This window comes from Phyllobates terribilis, unplaced genomic scaffold (assembly GCF_046119375.1).
Source record: "Phyllobates terribilis strain yellow unplaced genomic scaffold, ASM4611937v1 Scaffold_1__5_contigs__length_1240528914, whole genome shotgun sequence".
Taxonomy (NCBI): domain Eukaryota; kingdom Metazoa; phylum Chordata; class Amphibia; order Anura; family Dendrobatidae; genus Phyllobates; species Phyllobates terribilis.
The window spans coordinates 894853635-894867313 of NW_027362761.1; the positions used below are offsets into that span (position 1 = coordinate 894853635).

Here is a 13679-nt window from a genome sequence, read left to right on the forward strand (position 1 = left end):
TTATGTTCTTACAGGATTTAGTATACATAGTGCACTCTATCTTGGTATACACCTACATTATAGCTGGAGATCATTTTTACACTTTCTGATCCATTCATTTTCTTTCCTGTTTAATGAATTTTCATTTTAAAGAAACTTTTTCTTTCTCTCCCATCAGTTTGACTTTGTGTTTCTTGTGTTGATATGTATATATGTTGTTTTTAATTGACATCTAATAAAAGTTATTTTTTCATTTCTACATACATTGGTCCTGCATTATTTGTTTATTGGTCTTCAACATATAAGTATAGTTAAACCCACATATGAAGGGTTCATGTAGAAGGACATATAACACCTTCATACATCGTCCGATGCTACGCTGGGTGCAAGTGACCGTAGGATTGATCTCCATATACTCTGAGGATATACGGCTTCTGGTCCGAGCCCTCTCCACAGCACTAGAAAAACAGCATTCTATACATTATTTCAAGTGTTTCTTTCATTAAGATTCCTTTACCATCCATACTTAAAGAAGTACACTTACAATAATGTATTTTTAGAAGAAAATTCCATGTATAAATACCATTATCTGTCAATGTCATTTTGTAAACAAAAAAGACCAAAAACATAAATTGCACAAAGTGTCTCAACTTGACACATCAGACTATTTATGAGATTATTCTATCACAGAGGAATTTAACAGAAACTAAAAAGTGACATCATGGTTAAATATTTCCACATTGTTAACATAATCACTGACTAATGCCTCAAAATGAATCAACATTCACCTGAAAAATGTAGGGGCATAATGAAAATAAATATAAAGAACCACATAAGGACTTTGCTTTTTTTCTGACATCAGACCTTCCTTTTCTTTAAAGAAGTACTCCCATCAAAATCATATCCTCCCTGTCTCACAACCCTAAACAGCTATTTAACACTTTCAATTCTCTCCTTCGCCCCCTCAGCGCCTCCTCCCTCTCCTCTCATCTCAGACTTGGAGAGATGGTTACTGCAGGTTGTAGGCTTGTCGGAAGAGGTGGGTCTTCAGGTTCTTTTTGAAGGTTTCCACGGTAGGCGAGAGTCTGATGTTTTGGGGTAGAGAGTTCCAGAGTAGGTGGGATGCACAGGAGAAATCTTGTATGCGATTGTGTGAAGAGGAGATAAGAAGGGAGTAGAGAAGGAGATTTTGTGAAGATCATAGGTTGCGTGCAGGTAAGTACTGGGAGACTAGGTCACAGATGTATGGAGGAGACCGGTTGTGGATGGCTTTGTATGCCAAGGTTAGGGTCTCTGGGCAATTGGGAGCCAGTGAAGGGATTGACAGAGAGGAGAGGTCGGGAAATAGCGGGGGGTCAGGTGAATTAGTCTGGCAGCAGAGTTTAGGATAGATTGGAGGGGTGCAAGAGGGTTAGAGGGGAGGCCACAAAGGAGGAGGTTGCAGTAGTCGAGGCGGGAGATGATGAGGGCGTGCACTAATGTTTTTGCAGATTCGTGGTTGAGGAATGTGCGGATCCAGGAGATATTTTTGAGTTGGAGTCAGCAGGAAGTGGAAAGGCCTTGGATATGTGGTGTGAAGGAGAGATTAGAGTCCAGGGTTACCCCGAGGCAGCAAGCTTGCGGGACTGGGGAGAGTGGGCAACCATTGACTCTGATGGATTGGTCAGTTGGGGGGTTTGAGTGAGATGTGGGAAAGATGATGAATTCTGTTTTAACCATGGTAAGTTTTAGAAATCTATTAGAGAAGAACGATGAAATAGCAGACAGACATTGTGGGATTCTGGTTTGTAAGGAGGTAATATCAGGTCCAGAGAGGTAGATCTGTGTGTCTCCATCATAGAGATGATACTGAAAGCCGTGGGACTCTATGAGCTGTCCCAGGCCGAAGGCGTAGATGGAGAAGAGCAGGGGTCCAAGAACTGAACCTTGGGAACACTGACAGAGGGCGAGATGAGGAGGTGGTGTGTGAGTGGGAGACGTTGAATGTCCGGTCTGTTAGGTATGAGGAGATCCAACATAGGGCCAGGTCTGTGATGCCAAGAGATGAGAGAGTCTGTAGCAAGAGGGAATGGTCCACTGTGTCAAAGGCAGATGACAGGTCCAGGAGGAGGAGGACAGAGTAGTGTCGCTTGGATTTGGTAGTTAATAGGTCATTGGTGACTTTAGTCAGGGCAGTTTCAGTGGAGTGATGCAGTCATAAGCCAGATTGTAAGCGGTCAAAGAGAGAGCAGGAGGAGAGGTGGGAGGACAGTTCAGAATGGACGTGTTGTTCCAGTAGTTTTGAGGCGTAGGGGAGAAGTGATATGGGGCTTTTTGAGGAAGGGATGGCTTTTTGAGGATGGTTGTGATTGAGGCATGTTATAAGCATGAGGGGAAGACACCAGTTGTTACTGACTGGTTCAAAAGGTGGGTTAGGGTTGCAATGATGATTGTGGTAAGGTTAGGGATGAGGTGGGACGGGATTGGGTCAAGTTCACAGGTGGTGAGGTGTGATTTGAAGAGTAAAGAGGAAAGTTGATCTTCCATCTATGATGCACAGCTACATTGGGTAACCTAAACGTAACAAACACGCAGAGCACTATATCACGTGGCGTATACTGTATCTTAATTCATTTAGCAATTGGGATAGTATAATATTAAACCCCCCTCTTTGCAAATTTTCACAATATTCTTTGCATAAAGTAAAATTGTGGTCCATCCTGTGACTGGATTTTCAAATTTATTTTGTTAGTCACATGACTAGTTTCTAACATTGGACTGGGTGCCAAGGCCCACCTGTAACCTTGATACAGAGGACTCACTCATCAGCTACATACTAAATTGGGTAGTTTGTTAAAGGGGACCTGTCATGAGAAATAATATTACTTACTTAAAGGGACCTATCAGCAGGTTTTTGTACCCTAAACTAATATATGTTAAGTTTCTGTAATGCTGTATAAATCAATACATTCATTTAAGTAATCCATGTTTTTGTTTCGGAGAAACAAAAGGTACTGATATATACAGCATTGCAGTGACTTAAACAAAGATTATATTAGTTAGGGGTACAAAAACCAGCTGATAGGTTCTCCTTGAATCCATACTGCTAAAGTACAGGTAAATACTTTTATTTTTCAGGATAGGTTCTCTTAAAATAAATGATGAGATGCTGCCTTATCTGTCTGTATATAGTGCCTTAACTTTGCCAAGCTCATGTAAGGGGGCACAGTGACTGCCTAGGGGATTTACTTTTTCCTTTGTGGGCCAGTCCAAGCCTGCTATTCTCCAAAGCATAACTAAAATATCATTATTATCAATGATCACAATGCATTTTAGAGGATATTTTACAGATACTAGTACATAATTGTTGCTTATTATGTTATGGCCTTGTTTCAGCAAAACAATTTTGTCCGAACTTTAGCATAAATTGCTTTGAAAATTCAGAAAATGGTTTCGCAACATGAAGAAATGCCAGTTTCTCCCAGCTCTGCCAAAATGTGCGTGACGCCACAGCTTGTCTAATTCATGATAAGCTGTGGCGTTACGTTTGCCAGAAATTTTACTCCAGTCCCTGAGTGGAGTAAGATCTCTGCCATGGTGCACGCTACTGGTTACCCTTTTGATTCTTTAAGAGACATGTGCATTTTAGTGAATCAGGAGCATCTGACTCCATCAAGCCCTCTCATCAAAACCGGTGAGAAAATCGGGGCCTATATGATCAGGGATATCATTCATGTGTCAATCAAAGGGCAAATCTCGAGAGTTTGTTAGAGAAGGGAGGGTAAACCTTTGGAATGTATTTTCCCATAGTGATTTAGAAAATGTCAATAAATGATTCTTAATGCCAGTTAGCATATTGCAGACTAAGTAAGTAATTTGAAATCTATCTACATTGAATAAAAATATAATCGCAACAATTTTGTTTTTGCTCCCAATTTTCATGAGCTGAATTCAAAGATCTAAGACTTTTACTATGTACACAAAAGGTTTTTTTCTCTCAAATATTGTTCACAAATTTGTCTAAATCTGTGTTAGTGAGCGCTTCTCCTTTGCCGAGATAATCCATCCACCTGACAGGTGTGACATATCAAGATGCTGATTAGACAGTATGACTATTGCACAGGTGAGCCTTTGGCTGGCCACAATAAAAGGCCACTCTAAAATGTGAAGTTATATCACACAGCACAATGCCATAGATTACAGTACCCCAGAGGGGGGTGGTGTGGTCAGAAAACCAGTAAGTATCTGGTATGAACACCATTTGCCTCATGAAGTCCAACACATCTCCTTCACATAGAGTTGATCAGGTTGTTGATTGTGGTCTGTGGAATGTTGTTCACTCCTCTTCAATGGCTGTGTGAAGGTGCTGTATATTGCCAGGAACTTGAACGTGCTGTCGTATATGCCGATCTAGAGCATCCCAAACATGCTCAATGGGTGAGTATGCTGACCATGCAAGAACTGGGGATGTTTTCAGCTTCCAGGAATTGTGTACAGATCCTTGCAACATGGGGCTGTGCATTATCATGCTGCAACATGAGATATGGTCGTGGATGAATGGCTCAAAAATGGGCCTTGTCACGGCATCTCTAGGCATTCAAAATGGCATCAATAAAATGCACCTGTCTTCGTTGTCCATAACAAACGCCTGCCCATACCATAACCACACCGCCACCATAGGCCACTCGATTCACGTTGACATCAACGAATCATTCACCCACACGACACCATACACACAGTCTGCCATCTGAACTATACAATGCAAACCTTGATTCATCCGTGAAGAGAACACCTCTCCAACATGCCAGACACCATCAAATGTGAGTATTTGCCCACTCAAGTTGGTTACCACAACGAACTGCAGTCAGGTGGAGACCCCGAGGAGGACGAGGAGCATGCAGATGAGCTTCCCTGAGATGGTTTCTGACAGTTTGTGCAGAAATTCTTTGGTTATGCAAACCGATTGTTGCAGCAGCTGTCTGGGTGGCTCGTCTCAGACGATCTTGGAGGTGAAGATGGTGGATCTTGAGGTCCTGGGCTGGTGTTGTTACACGTGGTGTGTGATTGTGAGGTTGGTTGGATGTATTGCCAAATTCTCTGAAATGCCTTTGGAGATGGTTTATGGTAAAGAAATGAACATTAAATTCACAGACAACAGCTCTGGTGGACATTCCTGCAGTCTGCATGCCAATTGCACGATTCCTAAAGACTTGCGACATCAGTGGCATTGTGCTCTGTGATAAAACTGCACATTTTAGAGTGGCCCTTTATTGTGGCCAGCCTAAGGCTCACCTGTGCAATAATCATATTGTCAGCATCTGGATATGCCACACCTGTGAGGGCTGGATTATCACTGGAAAGGAGAAGATCTCGCTAACACAGATCTAGACAAATTTGTGAACAATATTTGAGAGAAAAAGGCCTTTTGTGCACATAGAAAAAGTCTTAGATCTATCTATCTACTTATCTTACTATCTGTGTCTGTTTCTGTGACATACAACATGTATATGCATATATTGAGTGAATAATGCATTATAAGGAACACAAGGCTAAATTGCAGAACCACATCCTGCTGAGAACATTACCGCTCCTTCTGAATGCGAATAATCCAGCAAATGACAGTATTCTTTAGTAGATTTCTCAGCCTGGACAGATAACTGTGACGAAGTCTCGGGTTTCTACATTCCAGACTGCTGTCCTCAACTTTAGGCTGTTGTCCTATTACTAACAGTGGAATTACACGCAGACTCTCACAACAGCTGGGGGGGAAGGATGGGATGGCAGAAGCCCCGGTAATCCTTATTGTCATCATGTCATTCATGTTCCCTATTTAAGAAGTAACTAGAGGCAAGAGTGATAACAAAGACAGAAGGCATTATTACCACTGGCCACAAACTTTTTGAGGCTATTTGGAAAACACGCTGACCCCATAAACATGACACATGACAACACAATTATGCCAGGAGGGTCATGTCATGACACCATATTGTTTTTAGTAGTTATGTTAGCTAATGGGAAGACTACATTACTCATAAATATGACAACACTGACAAACCCGAGTACTGTATTACATTATAGTGTCAGTATCAGGACACTGTGTACAAAGCTATTGTGAGCCATTGTGATATATGACCTGAGCAATCAGCGAAGCCGTGAAGAAATGATACTGATGACATTATACAAAAGATATCATCAGATTCACAGCGTTCAGGCTTAGTAGTGTCCGGTTCATCTCTAAAATGTCCTATCATATATTCAAAAGAAGTACTTCTATAATACAATATATTTCAACAAAAGCTTATCAGGTGGCATAGTTACTGTCTGATAATAATTAGAAGTAACACTAGAGTGAAGATAAAATATGAATTTTACTTAGCATAAATTAAAATCATATTAAAACAGGATACAGGTGCTAATGGTAGAAGACTTATAGGAGCCTACAGCAAAGTATAATTAGCATATGAAGGTGCATTTGTTGATCATATACCAACCATATTTAGTATAATCAATTGTCATTGATAAATGGATATTCAGAGGGAAAAAATGATCCTATTCTCCTAGGTACTCTCTCAGTTATACTCATGGCAGAAACCAGCCATATAGAATAAATAGTAATTCACCATAGGGTATTTCTGAATCTTAATAAAGGCTATAAAGTGCCCATGTGCATCATATTCATAAGGATTAAACCCACTTCATAAATGTCCACAGTATCAATGTATTTGACATATGATTAATACAACAAATATATTGGAAATAAATATATTAATCTTCGCAGGAAGAGTAAGTGCTAATTTGTAACATAATAGAGAACTGGCAAAAGATAATAAGCATACAAGATTATAAGGTGCATATGTGCATTAGGACTTGAACCAGTCACATTTCGCATAGCAACCTAATATAGCTAAAGGTTTGAACTTACATTGACAATTCTCCTAATTATTATAGAAATACAAAGAGAGGATAGATATTTTTTTCCCATTTTTCGAAATCCTTCTCAAGACCTAATAAGGTTTCGTGAAAGACTTCTGTTTTCATCTTTTGTAATTTCTTTTGGAGGCTGTTGATCTCTTTTTCTGTTGTTTTAATGGACGCTTCATTTTCTTCAATAATGATTTGAATAAATTCCAAAGAGCACGTGTTTGCCACTATAGTCCATCTCTTTATAAGAAGCTCATCTTCAAGGTCAAACCTTTTGACCTTGACAATCAAAATTTGATTACACTAAATATGGTTGGTATATGATCAACCAATGCACCTTGATATGCTAAATATACTTTGCTGTAGGCTCCTATAAGTCTTTTACCATTAGCACCTGTATCCTGTTTTAATATGATTTTAATTTTTCTAAATAAAATTCATATTTTATCTTCACTCTAGTGTTACTTCTAATTATCATCAGACGGTAACTGTGCCACTTGGTAAGCTTTAGTAGTGTCCCATGTAGTAAGGATTTCTAGAAAATAATACAGTACAGTAGTGTAGTTTAAGTATAATGGGTGTTGGAATAATTTAAAGGAGTTTTGACAATTTCTAATCGATATATAGAAGTAAATAAAAAATCTGCATATACAACAGCATACAGAATATATACATATCACATTTGCTGGCAAGACTGCACTGGTAATCCACAGACATGGCCACATGTAGTTATTGTGAAATACACCCAAGTTCCTGTGATTGTCAGCTTTGCTCAATGCTCATTTTTGTAACATTAGGGCATATTGCAAAGTGTTCGCCATAAGGTAAAATAGACAGGCTAATAAGGACTATAGTATGGCACATAAAGTGTCCATTTTAGCTGCAGAACCATTGAGCTTCTGTATACTCCAAAGTATGGCAAGAGCACATGGCTCACACTTCTAGTACACGTAAGCATATCTACTATTAATATGTCAGATTGCTCTATGCAAGCAAATTCGTCTGTACCCATGTACTGTACCTAGCGTTCCAAAATAAACTGAAGGGTGCCCTGATTTATGAGGCTCAACAGCTTGATTTTGTCTGACTTGATAAATTAGGTGGGAAAGTGCTGTGGCCATAGTTCATACAATGCATATAATGGATTATTAAAAAAGTTTAAAGTAAGACTCTATAAGGCTATGTTCACACGTTGCATTTTTGGAGCAGTTGTTTTTTTTGCTGCATTTTTTAATGCAAATTAAAAGTTGCTTTTTACAGTACCAGCAAAAGCAATGAGATTTCAGAAATCTTATACACAAACTTGTTTTTTTTCGTGACTGAATTGGAAAACTGCTGCATTTTTTAAATCTGCAGCATGTCACTTTTTCAATGTTTTTGTGTCCAAAGCAGCCACTACCCTTGTGTATAAAATATTTAATCTTTGTTAGAGACTATTTAAAATGATCCACTTAAAAACACACAAAAAAATTGATATGTGATAATATGTAATCCAAATAGGGAAGAGGTATGGTGAATGGTGCAAACAATATTCCAAAATCACCATACAGTCATGTATGGTAGGACGCTTGAAATTGTTGCAGAAAATGAAGTATTTCTCCCAGAAAATTATTGCAATTACACGTGTTTTGTTATACACCTGTTTATTTCCTTTGTGTGCATTGGAACGACACAAAAAAAAAAGAGAAAAAGACGCAAATTGGACATAGTTTCACACTAAACCCCAAAAATGGGCCTGACAAAAATGTTGGCACCTTTCCAAAAATTTAGGGTAAACAACTTTGTTTCAAGCATGTGATGGTCGTTCAAACTCACCTGTAACAGGTGTGGGCAATATGAAAATCACACCTGAAACCAGATAAAAAGGGGAGAAGTTGACTCAATCTTTGCATTGTATGTCTGTGTGTGCCACACTAAGCATGGAGAACAGTAAGAGGAGGAGAGAACTGTCTGAGGACTTGAGAACCAAAATTGTTGAAAAATATCAACAATCTCAAGGTTACAAGTCCATCGCCAGAGATCTTCATGTTCCATTGTCCACGATGCGCAACATAATCAAGAAGTTTACAACCCATGGAACTGTAGCTAATCTCCCTGGACGTGGACGGCAGAAAAAAATTAATGATAGGTTGCAACGCAGGATAGTCTGGATGGTGGATAAGCAGCCCCAATCAAGTTCCAAAGAAATCCAAGCTGTCCTGAAAGCTCTGGGTGCATCAGTGTCAGCTTTAACTGTCGATCGACATTCTAATGAAATGAAACGCTATGGCAGGAGACCCAGGAGGGCCCTATTGCTGACACATAGACATAAAAAACTAGACTTCAGCTTGCCAAAATGTACGTGAGTAAGACAAAATCCTTCTGGGAAAGCGTCTTGTGAACAGATGGAACCAAGATAAAGATTTTTGGTAAAGCACATCATTCCACTGTTTACCGAAAACGGAATGAGGCCTACAGAGAAGAACACAGTACCTACAGTCAAATATGGTGGAAGATCAAAGATGGTTTTGGGCTGTTTTGCTGCCTCTGGCACTGGGTGCCTTGACTTGGAGACCTGGGGCAATTTGCAAAAGAAAAGTGGTCCAAAATTCCAGTTGAGAGGTGTAAGAAGCGTGTTGATGGTTAGAGGAAGCAATTAATTGCAGTTATTTATTCCAAAGGATGTGCAACCAAATATTAAGTTGAGGTTGCCATCAATTTCGACCTGTCCATTTTTGGGGCTTAGTGTAAAATTATGTCCAATTTGCCTTTTTTTCAGTTTTTTTAGTGTTGTTCCAATACACACAAAGGAAATAAACATGTGTATAACAAAACTTGTAATTGCATTCATTTTTTGGAAGAAATACTTCATTTTCTGGAACAGTTTCAAGGATGCCAACACTTTCGACCATGACATTATATTCCCCGAAAAGAGTAATAATCTAAAAATATATATATTTGAAGTGCTCAAAGAAGGGATATAGGGCTAAAAAATGTATATCCGAGACAACAGACATAGGGCGATTAACTACAACATCCCTATAAGTGGCCCTTACAAAGACCTGTTCCCTTTCTTGCTGTGGAGGTTAGCACCCTAAATAGCGATAGTGGCTCCTCCACTCAACGATAGCTGACCCAAAATAATCCCTGTATAGGCCCCTACATAAGCCATAATATGCTAATAAATAATGCAGATCAACAAATAAACCAGTAGTTAAAAATAGAGCAAGCACTTGCTTTAAAATTATACTGTATACCCTAGAAATGTAATACTCTGTAACCCTCTTTTAGCGTTTTTGCAACTTTTTATCACCATGGAGAGCAATGAGAAAGGGCAAAAATGCTGCAAAAAGTGCAACTATGTGTTTTTGATTCTTTTTAGATATTTTAGAAAAATAACATTATTAAACATGTACTGTAGACAAGTGACATTTAAAATCCACACCAAAAAAGCAGCAAAAACACAGCAAAACCTGCTCCTTTATACTATTTAAATTTTTAATGTATGGAAGGGCTTGGACACTTGATACATTTGTTTTTTTTTTGCACCAGTAAAGTAAAACAGGAGAGAAGGAAACACAGACCTTCATCTCTGGAGGGTTTTTAGATGATAAATGTTTTTAAATGAGGTGTTATCCGAGCACGCTCGAGTCCTAACCAAGTATCTTCAGCGTGCTTGCAAAATATGTTCGCGTCTCCATAGCTGCATGATTCGTGGCTGCTTGAAAGCCGTGACACATGCAGGGATTGCTTGACAAAGAGGCAATCCCTACATGTGTCTAACAGCCGCGGGACATGCAACTGTGGTGACGCGAACATATTTTGCAAGCACGCTGAAGATACTCGGTTAGGACTCGAGCGTGCTCGGATAACCCCTTATCTGAGCACGTTCGCCCATCACTAATTGGCACCCTTGAAATTGTTGCAGAAAATGAGGTATTTTTCCTAGAAAATTATTGCAATTACACGTTTTGTTATACACATGTTTATTTCCTTTGTGTGTATTGGAACAACACAAACAAAACTGAGAAAAAAAGGCCAATACGCACAAAGGAAATAAACATGGGTATAACAAAACATATATAATTGCAATACTTTTCTGGGAGAAATATTTCATTTTCTGAAACAATTTCAGTGGTGCCAACATTTTCGGCCATGACTGTATACTTGAAAAACGAATAGAAAAGTTACGCCAGTTTAGAAGTTTCAGTTGCATGGAGCTGGTTAGCAACCGAAATTAATGTGTATAGAAAAGTCTGCACTCTTAAAAGGAATCTGTCAATAGGATCACCCCTCCTAAGCCGTCTATATGGGTGTGTAGGTCATAGGAAGCTGAATAAAATGATACCTTGATATCTGCAATCCGATGTCTTATTCCAAAGAAATCCATATTTTTCATAGGCTATGTTCACACATGTTGTGTTTTTCAGCATTTTTTGCTGCAGATTTTTATGCAAATTTTCAGCTGCGTTTTGCAGTATCAGCAAAATCTATGAGAAACCAGAATTCTCTGTACACACATGTTTTTTTGTTGTTGCGTATTTTGTGCCTTGGTTGGGTTTTTGGAAAATAGAGCATATCAGTTCTTTGAGTGTTTTTTCACCCATAGGAAGTAATAGGTGGTGAAAAAAACGTTGCATCAGCGTTTTTTCAGCGTTTTTGAAGGCAAAATAGAATAGGGTTCTTTTTTTTCACAGAACTTTATGTACATGCATAAATAGAAACAGAAGGACAGTGAAAAAAGGGCTGAAAAAGCGAACAAAAAATGCATAAAAAAACGCAGCAAAACCTGCGTTTTTGATGCAGCTGATTTCCTGCCAGAGATCGGGTTTTGCTGCCGATTTGTGATGCTGCAAAACCCAACATGTGTGAACATAGCCTTAAATGGGTTGTCCACTACTTTTAATATTTGGCCATTCTATTTTTATGTTGAAAATAAGTGTCTTTGTAAATACCTTGCTTTGCAATTACTGCCTGTGAGTGGCGCTATCGCTGGCCTCCACTGTGTAACGCAGAAGTAAGTCACCCCCGGCTGCATCCGGAACATTACGTGACATCAGCGGATGTCAGAGCCGGCTGCAGCCGGGGGTCACGTGATGCCTGTGAGTGGCCAGAGATAGCGCCACTCACAGGCAGTAACTGCAAAGCAAGGTAATTACAAAGATACTTATTTTCAACATAAAAATAGAATGGCCAATTATTAATAGTAGTGGACAGCCCCTTTAATATGCAGATGAGCTATTAAGACCTGCATGAGAATCTGCCCCCAAAGATTACTTTAAATGAAAGGGGGAGGGGGGGGGGTGTTACCAGTGTGAGACATGTAATGACTGACAAGCTGCTCTCTTGATCTACATGAAAAATGTAGATTTCTCTGGAATGAGATATCGGATCGCAAACATCAAGGTGTCATTTTATTCAACTTTCTATGACCTACATGCCCATATAGACGGCTTATGAGGGTTGATCCTCCTGACAGATTCCCTATAGGGCACCGGACATTTGCTACTTGTTTATGCATTATTAAAATGTCCTAAATAAACTTGCATTCTTATTTGGAGGGTGCTGAGTTTTTTTTACCCATTTACCTGTAAAACTATGACCTGCAAGCTGACACGGATGAGCTCATTATGGAAGAACAGTTTTCCATTCATGAAAAGGTGTGAGAGTGCTGAAGTATGACAGCAGACTGCAGGCTCGTCATTCGCTTAATAAAGACTTTATCAAATGGAGCCATGGAAAAACTGCTAATGCCCCTGAAACAACAGCAGGTATTCAGGGATTAAGGTAATCTCCTCCCAAATATGGGATTATTTACAGGGTGCACTCAGGTAGATCATTTATAGGAGTTTTGTTTTGTGAGCTTATCATGTCATTACCATGTGGGTCCTCCGCACGTTCTCCCTAAATAGACAATAAAGCACATGTGAGTCATTGTTTTTCTACGCGCTCAGAACTACATTGCAGTCATAATCTTTTATAGTGTTAGGAGGATGGAATTAGAAGATCCACTTTGTTTTGATACCCTTCATGGATTGAATTGTATTTCTGGCTGCCGCATAAAGAATGGAAAAGGGGAAGAGGACTGCTTTAGATGCCTTGATGTAGCATAATAGAAGCTTTAGTGTGCTGACTATCTAATCTGAGAATACTTGTGAAGTGTCCAGATATCCTGGCTTGGCACCCTCTGTGTTGGAGGGAGTGTCCTCGTTCATCTTCTTTAAAGGCCTAGGACTTAAGCGCTGGCTCATGTTCAAAGTGAAATGCATTAGCTTGTTAGAAGTGTAACACTTTTATTCAGCCTTCAGTTTAAACTTAGTCTCTGCCTATAACAAAACATGCACCAAATTATGGAACAGGCCACCAGGCACCTGGCTATAATAAAACATAATTCTACTTCTAGCTGTCTAAATTTATCTACTGATCCTATTATACTCATAATGCCCCTTATAATACTAGTAATAATAAGAAAGCTGTGTGATATAATGAATGTGTAATTAGTTTAAGATGAAGTTTGACGCTTTTCTGTGTTACAGCCATTACTGACAACACACCCGAACGTAGAAAAGACATAACTGTAGGCAATGAGACAGCGCACGACGAGTCCTTTCTTCATGGCCCGCTTACTACCATCTTTTATGAGACACTTGATAATTCCCATGCCAGTAATGAGCTGGTTGCTGAAATATTGGTGTCAGGTAAGATATATCATACTCAAGAGTCATATACATGTTATGCTTCTATTTCTAATTGCGTTTTCCTACGAATTTGGATGTATTTTTCAAGATTTCCTTTGGAACTTTTTTTTATTTAGTAATGTT

General features: G+C 39.2%; 1 protein-coding gene across 5 annotated transcripts in view; it reads left to right on the top strand.

Moving 5' to 3' along the window:
• Positions 1-13679, top strand: part of EGF (epidermal growth factor) — a 269170-nt gene that overhangs the window by 205788 nt on the left and 49703 nt on the right. For all 5 annotated transcript variants that reach the window (XM_073640773.1, XM_073640784.1, XM_073640793.1 and 2 more), the window contains one exon: positions 13395-13556. In XM_073640773.1, coding sequence (XP_073496874.1) covers positions 13395-13556 — 162 coding nt within the window. The remainder of the gene's footprint in view (positions 1-13394; positions 13557-13679) is intronic.